Source organism: Saccostrea echinata, unplaced genomic scaffold, assembly GCF_033153115.1.
Source record: "Saccostrea echinata isolate AGI-Se365-2 ecotype Australia unplaced genomic scaffold, CSIRO_AGI_Sech_v1 ptg000023l, whole genome shotgun sequence".
Classification (NCBI taxonomy): Eukaryota; Metazoa; Mollusca; class Bivalvia; order Ostreida; family Ostreidae; genus Saccostrea; species Saccostrea echinata.
In genome coordinates, this window is record NW_026889772.1 from 1,938,635 (window position 1) to 1,959,370 (window position 20,736).

The 20,736-nt window shown below is 34.9% G+C and overlaps 1 protein-coding gene and 1 pseudogene across 1 annotated transcript; one reads left to right on the plus strand and one right to left on the minus strand.

Moving 5' to 3' along the window:
• The first annotated feature begins 2,766 nt into the window (after positions 1-2,766).
• LOC133191583 (uncharacterized) lies at positions 2,767-7,327 on the plus strand. Its single transcript, XM_061327330.1, has 5 exons — positions 2,767-2,826; positions 6,498-6,533; positions 6,652-6,775; positions 6,916-7,073; positions 7,200-7,327. The coding sequence occupies exons 1-5, from the start codon at positions 2,767-2,769 to the stop codon at positions 7,323-7,325; spliced, it is 504 nt and encodes a 167-aa protein (XP_061183314.1). The 3' UTR covers positions 7,326-7,327.
• A 1,387-nt stretch (positions 7,328-8,714) lies between these two features.
• LOC133191063 (uncharacterized) overlaps positions 8,715-20,736 on the minus strand; it is a 165,693-nt pseudogene continuing 153,671 nt past the window's right edge.

Sequence of the window (20,736 nt, forward strand, 5' to 3'; positions counted from 1 at the left end):
ATATTCAGAATATTTTTTCTTTCAAATCAATGGTGATGCACAATTCAATCAACCAATTACTAGTAATTAGTTATCACTTGTTAAATCCCTGCATTTCTCACAAAAATCTTGCAATTTTAGTAGCATTTCACTTTGAGTCCTATCAGCTACTTCTTCATCAGTCTTCATTACGTCAAAACACAAGTGACGCACGTCATGAATATTTATGAGATTACGTCAAAAATTGATCATGTGACCACATTCCTAAACAACGCAAAATGGAGTTTTATCTACTAAACAAGTACGTTATTTTACGAAACCTTTTAATTCTCATTTAAAAAACTGTTTAAAACCCAGATTTTAAACCCAATTTTTCACAAGGAACACGATTTTTGGCTCAATTTTGCGATATGTGGCCTTTTTAATCGATTTTGCCGATCGCTCACGCGATCATATTATATTGTACACCGCCTTCGGCGGCACCTATTTTAGCGCCATATTTATAGGGACCGGTATACTAGAAGTGTTCCACTTTGCATTTTTTTATGGTCCTCTGCAATTCAATATATCTGGAGTAGGTTGTATCAAGTATACCCCTGTTTAATGCACCGCTCTTGTAAAACTGTGTTGTAATTTCCTCGTACCTTATTCACAGAGGTGCCCTATTTCCCCTGGGGAACACAAGCACTCTCCCGTGACAGGATTACAGTTGACCCCTCCACAATTACAGACATTGCTACAATGTTTTCCCCAGGAACCAGCATCACACACTGTAAATATAAACAGAGAAAAGAAAAAAAACGAATATTTAATGTCATACACCTGTAAGGTTTAGGTACCCTACAGTTATACGTAAACTGCTCCTAATGGAGCCAGTTCCACACACAGTATCAAGAAGATCACATGTACATTTTAATAATCTTTTTACAGAAAAATGATGGTTGAACTATACATCATTGATAATTGGAAGATTGTTACACTGGCTTTACATACCCTGATTACAGTACATCACAGATAATTGGAATATTGTTACACTGGCTTTACATACCCTGATTACAGTACATCATTGATAATTGAAATATTGTTACACTGGCTTTACATACCCTGATTACAGTACATCATTGATAATTGGAATATTGTTACACTGGCTTTACATACCCTGATTACAGTACATCACTGATAATTGGAATATTGTTACACTGGCTTTACATACCCTGATTACAGTACATCACTGATAATTGGAATATTGTTACACTGGCTTTACATACCCTGATTACAGTACATCACTGATAATTGGAATATTGTTACACTGGCTTTACATACCCTGATTACAGTACATCATTGATAATTGGAATATTGTTACACTGGCTTTACATACCCTGATTACAGTACATCATTGATAATTGGAATATTGTTACACTGGCTTTACATACCCTGATTACAGTACATCATTGATAACTGGAATATTGTTACACTGGCTTTACATACCCTGATTACAGTATGTTCCGTTGTATCCCGGGTCACAGTCACACACACCTGTCTCTCTGTCACAGTTACCATGGGAACCACATAAACACCTCTGAGCACAGGAAACACCCCACATCCCACTAGGACAATCTGAACACGTGTGATGACAAGATAAACAATTTACAAAGTGTCTGTATACTTACGCCGGTCACACTTTTTTCCCGTGTATCCGGGGCGACACTGACAAGCGCCATCTACAGGACTACAGGTAAAGCATTTTTTCTGACATCACACACGTCTAGACAGGATCTCTCACAGCTGGCTCCGTACGCCAGGGTGGGACAGGACTTCTCACACTCATCTGCCCATATAAGTCACACACCATCACTTTTTTGATAAAAATCTAATTTGAGCCTTTGCCTCAAGTGAGCTAAAAGACATTTAGTTTTTTTTGATATAGCATTACCTCCAGTAAATCCATCCTGACAGTTACATTTTCCTTTGGTAACATCACATTACAAGTTGCCACACGTACAGTTCAGGGAACAGCCTGGCCCATATTTTCCCTTTGGGCACTGGGGATAAAAAGAATAACTGCTAATGTGAATTGTTTCAGTGTACATATCTTAGAGATCAAACTACACAGTCCATTAACTAACCTCTGAGAAAAATCAGGTCCCTGGAATTTCACAAGAAAAGAATCCATGATAATAAAACCCTCTGGGGAAAGTTAATATCCCATGAATCTCACCAGTAAAGAATCTATTTTATTATACCTCTGTGAATTTTTTCTATATAAAAATATGACGAATAAACATGCTATTTTTTCCAAACAGCTCCTACCGTGGAATAGTTTTTGTGCTATTTGCCCATGGTGAAATAGTCATTAAACTATTCACCGGCAGCATTCTGTTTCCCTCGCTTTTCATCTGGAACTCTTGTGGTTTTATCCAGATTGTGACGTAACACAAGTAAAAGCTGCTTCGGTATAATAAAACACCTATTTACTGACTATTCGGACAATAGCAAGTTTATCGTCTCCCTCGACAGCAACTTTTTCCCTCGGCTGCGCCTCGGGAAATAGTTGCTGTCTTGGGTGACGATAAACTTGCTATTGTCCTCATAGCCAGTAAATAGGTGTATAATATTTACTCTCTGAGAACAATCAGATCCCATAAATCCCACGAATAAAGAATTCTATTATACTTACCCTCTGAGAATAATCAGATCCCATGAATCCCGTGGTACACAGACAGGTTCCATTGACATTATCACATTCTCCACCATTCTGACAACTTTCAAATGAAAAAAAAAGTATACATGAACAAAGCAGAGACCGAAATTATTGCCATCCAAAAAGCTAAAGAAAGAGTGTCTACAGTGTGAATTATTTTGTCTTTACTTTTTTCCCACTGATGATTTGTGATAACTGCAGATCTGTAGCTCTCTAGTCTGAAAAAAATGGGATGGACGACCAGAGAGCTTTATAGTGCCACCCACTGAAAAAAGTGTGTATTTACTGAGCACAAAAAAGAGCGCTGTTTCTCGATTTATTTCTCATTATATATATAAACATGTAAAAATATTGCTAACCGTGTGTTCATTACATATTCTTTTACTACTTCCACAACAAAACTGTATGTGCAAGTCATGTACGAAGCGCGTTGGACCGAATTGTCTTGCCACTCAAGATGGCAGTATAAATAGGCAAAATTTTCGATGGTCTCAATTTCAGGCCCAGAAGAGCTATTTACCACGGTTTTGGGAAATGTTTTATTGTGGAAGTAGTGAAAAAATATGTAAGGAACACATAGTTTGTAATATTTTGAGATGGTGTCTTAAATATACGGAGAAATATTAAATTGTGTGCAATAAATATACACTTTTTTCAATGTGTGGCACTGTACATAGCGCTCTACTCGTCCTTCCCAATTTTTTTTTCAGACCAGCGAGCTACAGATCTGCAGCTAGATTTGTGAATAAGATAGTTACATATTCATGATATTACAGACTAAATTATGTTATAAACTTTCATCATTTTTGTGAATGTTAGTCTCACAAATAAGAAAATTGGCTTACAAAATCAGTGCTCCAAGTCAAACTTACTGGTTTTATCAGGTCGCTAAATGGCGACCCAAATTTTTTTTTGGTCGCCATTTCAAAATTTCTGGTCGCCATCAACAGATATTTCACTAGCCATGGTGAAAACATTTTGTGAATAACACATTTATTATATTATAAAAGCAAGGGACAAACTCATATATGTACATGTATAATGTCTTTTTTAAAATAACTTATTACTGTGACTTAATAATTTGCTAGGCTGAAGAAATGAAATATTGTTATTACATAGAACCACTCGTATGGTTGGACACTGAAGAACACAAGTGATTTCATCCTAGAATTAAAGTTAAATCCAATGAAATTGCAAGAAGTTTGACTGATATGTGCATCAACAATTAGCAAAGAACTAAAGCCAGAATGTACCAAAATCCGCCCTGTCACCAAAACAGATGAAACTTTCTCAAACAATGCTCTTAGATTAGTAGATTATAAATCATTTTATCTTTTAACAATACTTTTTTCTAGTTTTATTTTTACAGCGTTTGAATATGGTATTGTTTTCCAAATTAATTCTATATAACGTCATGACGTTGACGTTATTACTATAACGTCATATAATGTCCATGTTATGTACTATAACGTCATGGTGTTAATATAATTAATAATAAGCGTATAATACGTATACAATAAATGAAAAGAAACCAACTATTTTATAAATTTCAATTTATCATAGCTTATTCCAAGAAGTTCTGAAACATAAGAAAGTCTAATATGCTTCTCAAACAGCAACTTTAGATTTAACGTGAAAAAAATACTATTGTGTGTTCATCTGCACGTAATCTTCTGGGTGAAAATGAAGATTTAATTTTTCTACATTGAACTAAAAATAAAATTCCAAATTGATAGAAATATTTTACTTGAACCTGACTTTGACTTAGGAACATGTGTGTTATATGAACATAAAATTCAGGCATATAGAATCGGGGTTGGGGAGGGGTGGTGGTTCAAACTTTTTTTTCAGAACTTATTTTGAGTTTTGAGAATTCTTTTCTTTGCTTGTTTTTTTTTTTTTGGGAGAGGGGGGGGGGTTAATCCAAGATTTTTTTTCAGGTTAGTTGTCATTTTTTCTATTAAAACTCCCCCCCCCCGCCCTTTTCGAAATCGATCCCACTTGCCTTACATTTACTTCTCCTACATTGTATACCTAATATAGATATAAAAATTCCAAATTAATACAACTGGATATGTTTATTTTTACCCCGTTTTTCACATCGCATTTGGTAGAAGTTCAGCAAATATTCATTTCAATATATTTATATTGTACTCCTAAGGTGTTTTAATCATCGTATTGACCTCAACAGCAATGATTGTACAGTCAAAGAGGGTATTCCGAATCACCTTTTACATTTTAACTGCAAGCGATTTTATTAACAAGTTTATGAATGGTTGTTTGGTATTAAAGGAAATCCAATTGTATGAAAAATCAGATCTACTTCATATGGCCAGTCTATCTTCGATACAGCGACCTTGACTGGGGATTTACATCATCTTTTTAGTGTATTGCGGGTCACTTCCGGGTATTTCGAATCACCGGGTAAATAGATTAAAAAGGGTCAGATAACAACATTATAATTAATGAATAAGTGGTATTGTTTACCAAAAGTCTCCAAAAATAAAAAAAGATTTATTTTCTTGTTGATTGTTCAGGCCCGTAGCAACGGTTTTAAAGTGTGGGTGCGGGGGGGGGGGGAGGAGGGGGGGGGAGGGGGACTGACAAGCAAAAAAAAATATTCTAAACTGACTAAATGTTGGGGGCAATTTCCCAAAATTATCTGACAAGCAAAAAAAAAAAAAAAAGGTAATTTACTTTTTCCGAATCCTGAAATTTGTCAGTGCTCGACCTTAATTAAAACATCAAAAAGTTTGGGGGGGGGGGGGCAACCTGCATCTAAAGGAAAAATTACTAAAGCAAAATAGTATACTCAAAAAAAAAAAATGGGAGGGCGCCCCCCCCCCCCCCGTTCTACGGGCCTGTTGTTCCTGTTTATTTTATTTTAAAGTTATTAAAGCGGCACTAAAAACAGCGTTCTCTGATAGTAATGACGAAAAAAAAATGTATGAAAAGGAATTAAACCCAACTCATCTTTGAATATCACGATTATTAAGTATGACATATCTGTATATCACTGCTTAACATGCATGTACGCATATACTCGTATATATACATATATGTGTACACATGCATGTCCGTATTTGTATATATGATAAAAGGATCAACACTGATCAAGTATATATCCATTTTTTTTTCTGAGTATAATATTTTGCTATGGTAAATTTTCCGTTAGATTCTGGTCCCCTCCCCCAAACCCCTTTCCACTGTTTGTTGTGGTAAGGTCTTTTTTATGCTTGTGACTAGAGTGGAACCCCCCCCCCCCCCGGAAAAAATTCCTGGATCTGTGCCTGTATCCCACCATATAAGCTTTATTTCTTTTAATAAATCCATTTAGCCTGACTGAAATGGATTCTACTTTTAACGTCACTGTCATAAACTTCAAAACCTACGAGGGAGGGACAAAAAAGTTAAACAAACAAACAGAAATATCAAATAAATGAATATGTACTCATTTACATGAATTAAAATACTGTGAATATTTATGCATCATGCAACCTCACTGTTTAAACAACAAGCAAGTTTGGCCATTTATAAGGACTCGTTTAATTTGTCAATAGTGAGGTCTATAATTACATCCAATTACTGTTCAACGTGTTTTAAGGAATTAAGGACAGAAGTTACAATATGCGATATGACACATCATGTTTCTGTGTTCTTGCCTAAAAGCTAAGGTGAGCTTTTCTGAACAAAGTTAAAATGTCCATCATCTTTCAATGTATTAATTTACTTTTCACAAATGTTTATCTTCTATTTATAAAAACTCTTATTAAATGGTAAAACATAAAAATCTGGACATTTTTCGTTTCTTTTTCAGGGTAAATGTATGTGTCATTATGGTTTCTATTTCAGGGTAAATGTAATAATATGTGTCAGTATGGTTTCTTTTTCAGGGTAAATGTGTCGATCAATATGGATTTTTTTTTTTTCAGGGTAAATGTGTTCGTCAATCAGTATGGTTTCTTTTTCAGGGTAAATGTATCTGTCAGTATGGTTTCTTTTTCAGAGTAAATGTGTGTGTGTCGGTATGGTTTCTTGGAGATGACTGTTCACAGTCACTAGGGAGAACTTTGGCATCACAGAAATCCAACAGCTGTAAGTGGCCATTGTATACAGTAAGATCAAATAAAATTTTGCCAAAATTATTGGTTATACGTTTGAGCAAACAAAATGCTAACATTTACTAGTACATTGTGTACTGTAAATCATGTATATAAATATCCTTTATTTTTCAGCACCTTCTAGTTTGACCTTGACCTCGGGTCAAGTGGTCGGTATAGTCATGGGTTTACTGGTCCTCATTTTGCTGGTAGTCCTGCTAACCATTTTTATAATGAGACGAAGATATCGCAACCAACAGAACAACATCACATCAATGAACGTAAACAATTCTGTGAGTTTTTAAGAACTGTCCCCATTTAAAAGTATAAAGAGACCAAATAGTTTATTGGTTTTAATTTATTTATTAAAGTGTATCAATTCATGTATTGTCCCACCACCCAATTCATGAATTACACAGCTTCAGGAAGACAGTGACGTACGAGGTTTTACTAATCCTTACTACGATGTCCAGCATTCCGACAACATGGCCGACTCCTCAGGAGGGAAATCAGATACACATTCAGAAGACAGTGCTACTGCTTAATATCACAAGGACAGGGTTGTGATAACAGTGTACATCTGTGATATTATTATACAACAGCGATACCTGTGACTTCAATGATTGATGTGGATGTGTTTGTCGAACAATTCCTTGAAAAAATGCAAAGTGGATATAAAACTTCTATGCTATAGTTTGTGTAAATGTTTGCCCAATCATTGTGATAATTTCTGAAAGAAAAACTCCAGACTGCTCAGTACATGTGTGTAACTTCTTTTAAGCCCTTTATATCGTGAAATACAACTATTTGTATACTACTCCATTATGTGTATCACTTTGTTATACCTTGGTATTGTACAATAAAGACTCCAATAACAGAGACCGACTATGAAGTTGGGGAGTCTGAACAAATCAAAAAATTCAATTCTTTCAGAAAAATTACCATTCATGATTATGTAGAATAACTTGCAGGCTGGTCTGATATTGCGATTGACTACCTAATTGTCTGCTTGTCACACCCACCGTGAGCCCTATGCATTGAACTTCAGGTATACTGAATATTCCATAGTCAAATTTACTAGTGGTCTAACAATTGATATGAAATATGTCAGTCAAAGTTTAACCCATTGAAAGGTGGTAATTATTAGCAAGGTCATCACCCAGAGTGTGATAGTGTCTGCTATATACCCTTCACAGGTCAATCCACAGTCTCTCAAATACTTTGGATCATAATGTAAGATAGTATTTGATTGATACGATATACTTGCCTTTAAATCTATTTCTTGGTTCTTAGGATGGGGGTGTTTTACCACTTTTTAGAAGGGGGGAAGTAGAATGGAACAGCCGAAAAAATAATGACAAGCCAAAAAAAGGCAATGGGTAGTTTCATAAAACTGAAAAATCTTGTACATGTAGCAATAAGGTGGGGTGGGGGAATGGGGTATTAATGTGAGAAACCTCGATCCGGCACCGCTACAAAAAGTGTGAGGAGGGTTGCATCTGGCCTCTTAATAATATTTTCTATACATAATTAACAGCAAAAGCCTATTCCCAGAAAAAAGTAGGGGTATCCTGGTAGGAATGAGCAAGATGTAAAGGCATAAAATACTTATTAATTTGGACTGTTTTCTAATGATTCCTGCAAGAAAATCTTTGAAGTTGATCTTGGTAGGAGTTATCTGTTTTCAAGTGATCAGATATGATTTTTCCTAGCTTCCCAAGTTATTATTATCAATTTACATATTTTCTACAATGTTCTATATTTTATTCAAACTTAAGCTGGACTAACACAGTTTTGAAGCTTTAAATATGTCAATGTGTATTGAAGCTTCAGTAACCAATTTTATTTACAGACAAAAAAAATCTTTTTTTATCCATTCTATATTGTATATAGAGAAAAATATCCTATATTAAAACTTGAAATAAACATAGTGCAAGTGTCATAGTGTACATGTGTTTTGATCATGTAATTAATTTATGATACACACATTTCATATGGAGTAAATGTTTGATGTTTATTTCAAGTATTGTATAACTTTCACTTCCCCTGAATTACATAAAGCTACCCACAACCTCCTCTTACTGTCCACACTCAGTCCAAAAGGTTTATATCCTTCAAACTTATCCACACATCTCAGGAACTGTCCATTCTGATCTAGGATGTGTAGACAGTTATTGAATTCATCACCCACAATGATGTGACCCATGGAGTCTGTCACTGTGTAGGACCAAATGATTTCTTTCCCCCTGGAGGCTTGTCGTTGTATCTGAATCTGACTTTTCCTGTCCTGTCCACCACTACCACTGTGTTAGCATTACGATCAGAGACCACTATGTCTCCATTGTTGTTCTCCATCACATACACTCCATATTCTCCTCCTTGATAGATTGGATCCCCATGTTCATCTTTATCTATTTCCTGTGTCACTCTCTGTCCCTGATAACGGACTATTTTACGATGACTACCATCAGTAGCAACCATACTAACTAGGATGTCCCCTGACCTGGTACAACACAGTCCCATTGGATGCCAGCCCCTTGGTGTGGTGATCAGCGTCTCTGTCTTCCCATCTCTGACAATGTTCACCGTTCTATTGCCATCTCATCACTGTATATCAGTTCTCCCTGTCTGGTCACTGTAATGTCATTAGGGGCTACCTTACATGGACTGGTGACAGTGTCTTGTACAGCTCCATGTATGTCCACACAGGTTATCATTTTGTCTTTACCACTAATCCAAGCTTTATCTGATCCTATACAGACCACTTTAAGTAAGTCTTTAACATTTGTTGGAATGTTTGCAATCACTTTGGCTTCTTCTAATAATTCTTTAACAGATAAAAATGAGACTTCATCTGTCAGACTGGATAGTGATGTATGTGTCAGTGTAGCCTTGTATTCTCCTAATTCTATGCTGAGTTCTCTCCCTTGGACTGTGTTTGTTTGAAGGGAGGGCAATGGTAAATCAGGTATTTGTGGAATGTTCCTGTATTCCTTCAGTTTAGATTGGTAGTTGTTGACATCAGACACTTTGTTGGACTTCAGAATTTTCTTGTTTTCTTGACAAGTTTGGCTCATACTGGAATTCTGACTTCTGAGTTGGGACTGACATGATTTTAGAGTTGTAATATGATGATCTCTGGATCAGGGATTCCATTTTGTTAAAGATGTTGTCCACCTCTAGGTGCCATTGATTTCTATGATCATTGGTCTGTTTCTGTAAATCTGCATAATGGGCCATGGATTTGGAAATTTTGTTTTCAGTGCCTCTGTCCTGTGCTATGTTTTTTGGAATAATGGCCTCAATTTCCTCAGTTTCTTTTTTAATTTTTTCTCTCTTTGTAGCTATAATATCTGTCATGTCCACAATGTCATGACCTTTATGTTGACCAGTGAGACATTTTATGCAGACCGGTACATCACACTGTTGACAGTGGACCTCACATCTCTGGTGGGAATGAAATGTGCACTGAGGGAACACAAGATGTACTATACGCTTTGTGAAAGGAACAATGTCATGCTTCATGGACTTGAGGCTCTTGACATGTTTGTTGATGCAGTCTTCACACAGACCGACTTGGCAGCTGTTACAGAATTGCTGGACAGGTTTGATACAAAGGTCACAGGTTATGAGTTCCTGTGCCTGGGTGGTGGCAGTGGCCATTCCTATAATGTAGCCGTACCTGCAACAACAAAGCAACATAATTTTATTTTTTATTTTTTTTTAAATCTTGCATATGAACTTAGTGGGATAAAGAGGATTTTCTCTTGTTACTCATTCAAGTAATAATGTCTTTTCACATTTTTATAAATCATATTTTAACAAGTTTTAAGTGTTTAAAATTTTCAGTTTTTTTTTATGGTAGAAGCAGCCAATCAGGACAAATCCAAATGAAGTTTAATTCATTGAAATTCATATTATTTGAATTGTTTTTGATTGGCAGAAAGAGTCAATCAAGACAAATCTAAATGATTTAATTTATTGACATTCAGAATTTCTTCAACCACACAATTTGAATATTTTTATTTCAAACACTGTCTTTATATTAAGTGAACACATTAAAAAGTTTCACAATGTTAGCGGTCTTGAGCTTGTACATTAATGCAATCTCATCAAGCCTATTAATTTTTTCAATTTATATTGATCAATTAAATGGATTTCTTTGATTTAAAAAATATCTCTTTATTTCTTTTTAATTTTAATCTTTTTTATTTTTTTTTTTTGGGGGGGGGTTGTTGTTGTTGTTGTTGTTTTCAAAGGAAAACATCGATATTGCAAATTTCAATGCGTTGATTGACGACGTGGAAACAAATGATTTCTCACATTTCAATAAAAGTTTGTCATTGGAAGGAAAAAACAGAGACTTCTGATGTGAAATCGCATCTTAAATTGGAGCACAGGCACTTGTTATCAATTTTTCAACCCATTGTATTAGTTATTATTATATATTATGGATTAAGAAATTTTTTACCGTAACAAGTACCTGTCTCTTGGAGACTTACAAAAAGACAACGATAGATCTTACACGCAGTAAAAAAATAAAACCAAAAAACAAAACAACAACATCCAAGAAATAAATAAATAAATAAAAATATAGATTAAAACACACATATACACAAAAAGGCTTGGAAGTCGGCAGAGTCAGACGAATTCTTTGAAATTGAAAAATGTTGGCTACATTCAGCCTAGCTGCAGAAATGTAGCTCTCCGAGAAAAAAATATTGAAAGACTGCAGTGCCACCCAAAAGAAAATAAAAAAAAAACTAGTGTATATTTATTGGTGAACGCTAGATGGTATAATGTACAGGTAGGCGAATATTTATTGGGCACAAAATGATACCAATTTAAAAAAAAAAACAAAAAACTTTAATTCTTCTGAATAATACAACAAAGCAACATCCAAGTTAAAAAAAAAAAGGAATTTACCGCCAGTCCTACAGTACAAGTGGAGAATTCAGAACACTAAATGCTGATTTTGTTAAGGACTTTTTTTTTTCAATAGAAAAAAAATCGCAAATACACAGCCTTGACCACAGGCGCCTGAAGTGTGGATCGATACCCCCCCCTCCCCCATTTTTAATAAAAAAAAAATGTAAGAGCTTATAATTTCTCAAAAGTATAAAAATTTCCCCATCAATCACATCCATATGTCGTTCTATGCAAGCAGATTGTAGTTTTTCTTACGTTTAGAGAATGGCCTCGGACGTTATGATAAAAATACACTTATACCGTACAAGGCCCTAAACGTAAGAAAAGGTACAATCTGCTTGCAAAATTGGGGGGGGGGGGGGCTATCGATCCACACTTCAGGCGCCTGTGCCTTGACTACTGTTTGATAAACGAGGGGGGGGGGGGGAGGGGTTAAAGAGAGAGAAGAGGTACATATAACATTAAAAGAGTGGTTTTTTTTATGAATTGATTATTTATACGTACATGGTCTGGCTACTTTTACATGTTCTTCCAGACTTGTTTTAACAACTTTCGGTTTGGTTTTATTCTTCCTGGTAGCTTGTTGTCACGTGACTGGTGTTTACCTGAGATGTGTGAGGGGTGTGTGTGTTTGCGTGCAATGTTTTTACCCATTACACAATAGGTATATTTCGCATCTTCCCAGGAAATGAAACATTTGTGGCTTCTTGACACAGGCATATGTAGCCAAGAAAAGGATGAGTGCACTTAAGCTATGAGAGTTGGGTCCCGGTGTTTTGCGCAAAATAAAATTCCGAAGTTCATAAACTTTATGTTTTATAGGTATTAAACAATGTCATAAGAGCAGGTTTTGGTATATTATATAACATAAAAGTATTAAATAATGCCGAGCGACACTAGCTTTTGAGACGGGGGTCTAACAGTTTTGTCACATTTCTATTGTTATTCATATGCATACCAGTTTTCAACGACATTGTTTACATCGAGCCGCAACTTGTCCATTGGTCTCATTTGCACAGAATGTGTATTTTAATTTAAACTTCAACATATCCAAAGGACAATGTTGGACAAATTGCGGCTCATATCTAATTTTTTGAAAAAGTCTCCAAACTACGGTCGAATTAGCCACTAAATTAACAGTTCACCGAGTGTCAACGATTGATATTATAATCACTTTACTCACGTGACATTCACCTGTTCGATACGCTAAGGCTTTCATTGAACATTTCATTGTGTTTCTATTGTGACAGTATCTATCGTACTCCCAACTTCAAACTATGGAAGATTTTTGCGCAAATTTTAATAGGGTTTGAAGATTATATGTCTCTTATTTTACTTTGTATTTTTTCATTAGGGGTGTTTTGAAAGAATTCTGGTATTGACAGTGTGATTAGTAAGTACATGTACATGCTCATGTCGCCTCTGTATAATGGTCTGCAGGGCGAGACATCTTCCCCATCCCTAAACACTAGAATCATTTATTATTTGTGCACCATGAAACTACACAATCTCTCTCTTCTCCATTTAAATTCGCAGTGCGAAAAAAAAATCATATGTGCTAATGTTTACATTTCATATCCATGCGATTTAAATGTCTCCGCCTATTTGCGGATACCTTAAATACGAAAGTGGTCCCGTTCAAATTTCCGGAATTTAAGGCTTCTACATGTTCTTTTCAATGACATTGTCTGTAATTATAGATATATGTAGGACAAAAAATTCAAGGAATAAATATCTAAAGAATATACTTGCACAATAATCATAGATTAATTAAGCGATATATTGTGATGTAAAGCTTAAAATGGGTAGCCGAAAAAGTTCCAAATGACGTACTAAAGTGCACTCATTCTTTACCTTGTACACGTGAACTTGACAGGCCTTGTCAAAATTAATTGCTGAACATGAAGTTTTTACTCTTAGTTTAAATAAAGTACTTAATTACTACAGTCAAATAATGTGAATAGTTCATTTAATATGTTTGATAATTTGACAGACGCATTATTTTACAGTGATTTCAAGGTCGTAACTAGGCCCAAATATTTAGTGAGGCAGTTTAAGGGATCTGGGGCCACTCGAATCCCAATCGGGTCCAGGGTAGAGTCCTGGTGGGGGTTTTTCGGGCAGGGGTGGTGGTCCCGAAACCTGGGTTTTTAGCAAATTAATGACTAAAGCGTTATAAACTATAAGACCGCGGAACATTAACTGGCAAAATTGGAAATAAGCAGCTTACGTCATTTCCATCTGTTAGATAGACAATGGAATGGGCGGCAGGCCCGTAGGAAGCAATTTCAGTTGGGGGGGGGGGGGCACAGCCATACATTTTTCAGTTGACGTTGAGGGGGCACTACCAAAAATTTCCTGACAAGCAAAAAAAAACAAAAACAAAAAAAAAAAAAAAAACCAACTACCAAAATTCCTTAACAAGCAAATAAAAAAAAAAAAAAGGTCATCAGACGTTTTTATTGAGGGGACACAAGCACACATTATCTATGTTTACTATAGTAATCTATATATCGGCAAAATTATTGGGGGTGGGGGCACGGCCCTCCCGTGCCCCCCCCCCCCCCCCGGTTCCTACGGCCATGGGCGGGTACAATTCGGCACACGTCCGAGAAAACATTGGATTGAAATTCTAGTTTGAAAATCATTTTCAATCCACCTCGGATACGATAGAAGGCAATGAGTTACTGATTGACCCAGAAGACAAATAATTTCAATTTCGGAATATTTTGAAGTTTAAATATAGAAATCAGATTTTCTGACCAGTGTTTTTAAAGAAATATGAAGGACAAATATTGATTCCTGTTAGGTATGTGCATGCATGTGTTGGGGGGAGGGGTGGAGGGGGCTGAACAATCTTGGAAATAAGAAAGAAAAGTTTCTTTTAATTTGGACAACACCTCCCTGTTTTTGATTGTCAAACATTTTTCAATGAAGACAAAACTAAAGAAAATACCTCTTGTCATCCTAGAAATAAATATATTTGTCATGTTAAGGCATGGTCTGACTCGACAATTTTTACCCCCCCCCCCCCCCCATTTCTAGAATCAAATAGCCATCTCCTGAAAAAATAATCTATGCCTTCTATGACTTTTACGTGTCCTTAAAATTATAGGCTAAAAACTCATCTATACTTATAAATTAATAAATTTTGCAAATAAACTCCGAAACGGATGCACCAGAGTTCTTACTTACTCCTCTAACAATACACTATATACAAGATGATGTCCGTAGACTATATTAAGATTTCACTCGCATAGTAAGTGTCGCACATTAAATAAAAAGTCTACTTTTATTTTCTATAAACAGCCATGAAATAGCAAAAACGTGAGTACGGTGGCGTTTCCGGTTGGCGGATCTAAGTTGACTGGCAGTTTTTAATGAAACTGACAACAAGCAATCGTTTATTTATTTCATAAAACGTCATCACTTTATTATTCAATCAAAACTTGATTTAAATGATATAAAAGAAATAAGTTGTGATTACCGATTAAAAAGGGAAATGTGCAAATTATTTTCGTCATTCGCCAATCTTAATATTGACGGAAGCTTCTAGAACATCATATAGCATCGAGCCCGATGTTAAAAAGAAAAACGAGGCGATTGTACATGTAGCTGCATGAACATAAAAAAAAAGCTTTTGTGTGAATGGTCATTGAAGTAATGGTAAATCATTGATAACACTATAAGTTGTGAATATATTTATATATCGAAAGACTATTACATTTTCTAATAAATTTATCGGTAAAATTTGTAAATTTATCGGTAAAATTTGTATTTTCCTTACTGAGAGCATCGTGGCAACGAACCCGAAGTACAATTTGTACTTCGTAATAAACTTGCTTACATGAAAAGAGAAAATTAATGAATAAGGTATTGTTCAAATATAATTAAAGCTGTTAAATTTTGTGCTTTAATCAATACATTTCAGTTTTTTTTTCTGAATGCAGTCTTTTGTATCAAATACTCGGCCTATTCATAGGGCGTTAAACAGCTAATTTTTACACAGGTACTTGGGTCTTGGTATATAAATATGTATGTACCGGGTACCTTTAAAAAGGTAAAGTACATTTTTTACATATCAATAAGGTACATACATATTTATAAACCAAGACCCAAGTACCTATGAACACCCCCCCCCCCAAATCAATTTATCTATAAAATGTGCATATTCACTCCTTTTATCCTTGGCGGAAATGAAATAAGAGCATCTGAAGTACAATATCCATAACATTGTATAAAAGGTTTCACAATAAATGTCAATTAAATGATATTGTTATTTTTCAAGATTTTACAAAAAGGGGGTGGGGTGGGGGTGGAGGCGTACATTTACTTCCTGTGGGATTTTGAACAAAGTATTCCTTCTATAAGCCTGTAGGCTGTCAGTAGAAACTACAATATATTTTCTGTCGGTAGTGGTGTAAATTCAATTCCCCGCGCTTGCGCGGGATTTCATCTAGTATAAACAATGATAAATATGAATTCCAAACAACATGTATTTGGGAATTGAAATTATTTGTCTTTTGGATCATACATTCACACTCTGCGTTTGAAAACAGCTCAGGTGGATTGAAAATGAATTTCAAACTAGAATTTCAATCCAATGTTTTCTCGGACGTCCGTGCCGAATTGTACCCGCCCATTTCATTGTCTATCATTAAATGTTTTGACTGTAACAGATGGAAAAGACGTAAGCTGCATATTTCCAATTTTGCCAATTAATGTTCCACGGTCTTATAATGAAGCACCTTTAATTGAGAGATGATCGATTTACAGAAATTGAAAGTATTAATTTAGTACAAAGTTACACATAATTGATTAAAGTTTTTTTTTCACTTTTCAGAAACTGTAAAATATTAGAGAGGCATTTGCCTCACCTGTCTCAGTGGTAGTTACGACCTTGGATTTTCGGGGGGGGGGGGGAGCTTTTCTTCTCGAAGAGAGTTTTAAATGGATATGAGACCACCCTGACAAACAGCCCCTAGCAACGGTTTCAAAAGTGGGGGGGGGGGGCAACTTTCCCCAAAAAAATCTGACAAGAAAAAAAATTAACTGTCCAAATCCTGGGAATAGCCAGTGATCGACCTTGCAGCAAGAAAAAAGGGGGGGGGGGCAACCGGCAAATGAAAGGAAAACTAGATGAAAAGTGCCCCCCCCCTCCCCCGCGTTCTATGGGCCTACCAAATCTGCCAAAGTTTCTTCGGAAATTGTTAAAATCGGTCTATACATAAGTTTCAATCTCAAAAATCGCTTACATACAAGATATTTTTTTATTTACCAATCAAGGGCCCCGAGAGGCATTTCCACATATATAAATGCACAATTTAAACATATTTCACAATATACATTGTTTATATATATATATATATATATATATATATATATATATATATATATATATATATATATATATATATATATATATATATATATATATATATATAAACAGTTACATAAACAGTTATATAACATTGTATTCAGTGTTAATAATCATAAACAATACCAGTGTCAAGTGTCCAAATTATTGTCATTGATCCCAAGACAATACAAATATGTTATGCTACATCATGTTCATACCCGATTTATACATTTGTATGGGTTTTTTTTCCTTTAAAATTGTAATATATTTCAGAAAAAAAATACAATAAAGTAAAATTGGAGAAAAGGCATGCATGTACATGATGACAGATGTATTTATACATTGGTTCTTTTACCATTTTCAAAAAAAAAATTTCCAAGTAAGCATAAAATTTCTTTATTTTCATTATTCAAAATCCATACAAGTTTTTCAGCAGGTGTCAAAGAAGAGAAATTTGGGTTGATTTTTGAAATTGTTTCCATTAATTGCAACCTTTAATTCTTATATTTTGGACATATAAGCAAAAAATGCTGTTCATCTTCAACCTCCTGCATATTACATTGAGAACACTTTCTAGATTCAGGGGGAAGTTCTGCATATCTTCCTCTTTCAATATTTAATTGATGTGCAGAATTGCGTAGTTTAGTTACATTTTCCCTCTGATCATACACTAGACAAAATTGCTAACGCACCACTTATTATTCTTATTTGTGAATTGATCATTTTCCTGATTGGTACTATTATATAAAATATTGTTTCTTTTCCAAAACAGTTGGATTGACAAATGTCTTGGTGTCATGTCAAGACCCTTAAAGGATCTTCTTGTCCGAAAACCAATTTCCCGACGTGCACTGCGCACCGTTTTTGCCAAGATATGAAGTTGGTGATTACCGATGGTGGTCCGTGACGTTGCGACGGGAGCAGTCTCCCACTTAAAAATCAAATGATATACCCTGATTGACTACCATATCGCTTAGTAGTCATCCAGTGCATTGGTGTCCCTACCAAATCCACCCAACTTCCGGTTGCCTCAATTTTGTGGAACAATCTTGATATTATTGTGTCGTGCTCACTTAATGCCGTCGATATCTATTGTAAACATTTTTATGATCGTTAATTCATTTTCAACAATTTTTCACCAGAGAAATTCATAATCATTTAATTCTTTTAATTTTTTACAAATTTCTTCAAAGGAACCCCCTGCAGACACCATACTGGCTGCCTTAGCACGCTCTTCTAGAGTCAAACGCCGCATACGGTGTAACTTTTTTTCTGAGTTTTTAATTAGTACAAAAATAAAAAACACAACCACAAAGAAAAAATTAGAAATTAATTCCACCAAAAAAGTATGAATGTGATTTTAATTTTTTCTATGAAGTGGTTACGCTTCAGTAAACATTGTTGTTATTTATCAGTTAAAACATTTAAATGTCTCATTTTTTACTAAAGTAACATAATTATATATCAAAAACATCATAAACAAGTTTTGAAAAGAAAAATGTTAATTTATTTAGGTGGTGCGTTAGCAATTTTGAGTAGTGTAGTTATTGATAATGTTTAGATAGTGCTCTCTTCCAAAGTTGTTTTTGAAAGTGGAATAAGTTCTTAGTTTCCCATTGTTTTGCTCTTTATTTTCTTTATACCATAGGTTTATAAAATACTGTCTTATAATACATGATGACTTCTTTTTAAATGAATAAATGCTTTGTTTTGATAAGTCAATATAACTGACCCAAAATTGTCTGGATGGATGCAAACCATGATGGTTTATTGTGTAGAAAGAGGCTTTTTGATACTGAATAAGCTTCCTTGAGTAGGACAAAAGATGGATGTAATGTTTCAAGTCGAAACCAATAACTTAGCATAGCTTTAATAATTCTATAATACAGTGGAAATCTACCTAGTTCAGATAGAATTGCAAAGTTAGTTGACTTTCTATGCACACCAAGAATAGCCTTGCAGTATTTAATGTGCTTTGTTTCACATTTTAATTTGTTAAATATTTTGTCCATTGTAATATCTTTGTTTTTTAAATTTGGAAGCAAGGGGGTTAAAAGACCCCCAAATTTCACAACCATACAGAAGAATTGGAGCAATGGTATGATCAAATAAATGAAAATTAATATTGACATTATGACAATAGGACATAATTTCTCTCTGTAATTTTGAACATGCTTTCAAGGTACTACATACATGTAGTAGTTATGACATCACAAGTCACAACATGTACTGCGTTACCATTCTATACATAATACCAAGCCTATACACCAATGGTAGTAGATATTTATAACAGTAAAAAAACAACAGCAGCGTTATCCTTATCACAATGTGTCAATATTTATATGACATATAATGTTTGATATACATATCACTCAAACGTTTCTGAACCGGGTCGGTGCAAATGTAAATACATCACAACACATGATGGGTAAGTATTCAAAAGAATAAGAAACTTCTCTAAACCACTCGGTATAGTGTGGAGGTTTGACTATATGTAGGTTTAATATTCCATCTCCTCCCAGCTGTTGTACATGTACATGTGTAATTAGGCGTTTATAGCAGCCAATTCAAAACGTTTTCTCACCCGGGACGCTGGAAATACATTAAATACATCTCTATTTTTAATTAGACCAAATTTCCTTATGTCAAAACCGAAAATGGGCAGTAAATGCTGGTAAGTATTGTTCTTGAAATTAATGGGGGGGTTTTTCTGTCTTTACCCTCATATTGATCGATGCAAAAAGCAACACCTGATAATTCATTGCTATTAAGACGAATATACAGAAAAATGACAATCAATACGAAGGCAATTTTGTGTTATTGAACTCTGAACAATATTGTATACATTAGTCATTTCCCCTATATCGGTGTTCGTATTAGCCGACTCCTTACTATTACAAAGATCTATCTTATATCAATTTATAATGAAGAAGGTGAAGATAACGAAATGTGACCCTCACAAGCGGTGAGCTTTCTTTATTGTTCAGGTGAACGGAGTAGTCCGTAGACAGAATGAGTGTAATTTTAAGTAAAAACAACGACCTAACAATTAAAATCAATAAACATGACAATCAAAATACTAGCAGGTACCAACAATAGGTTGTATTTGCAAACGATAACATAACGATCATAGAACTGCGAAATGTTGACTTTAAACGACATTGTAGAAATTCCCATAACATCCACTCATTTGTCAGTGGCCTGCCTCTATTTAAAGTTGATCGTACTCAGATAATGCTCTTGTGCACTGAATCAGTAGTGAACCAGTAAATAACATTATACAGGTGATAGTGGAATATTATAAGAGGAAAAGCTAAAGTCATCCAGTTCGTTATTTATTTAAGTTGTAATGTTAGGTCTATAGTCAGTAAAATATCCACATATGAAACAGATGTGGCAGACAGTGGTGTCTTTTATTTCAGTTTACTGGCCATGGAATATGCAGTGTCAATCTCCAGTTTTTGTTTTAGAGAACTTTTCGCTCTGTTCGTTCTTCTTTGAATTTGAATTGTTATCGAATGTACTACATATACGTTTGTTCTCCATTATGTATAGATACACTGTACACCTCTTCGACCGGGAAAGCTTCAGTTTTCTATAGCCCTTTTCCAACTGTTGATGAATTTTAATAATACTTTAAGGTGACACCTCCCTGCTTATGATGTCAT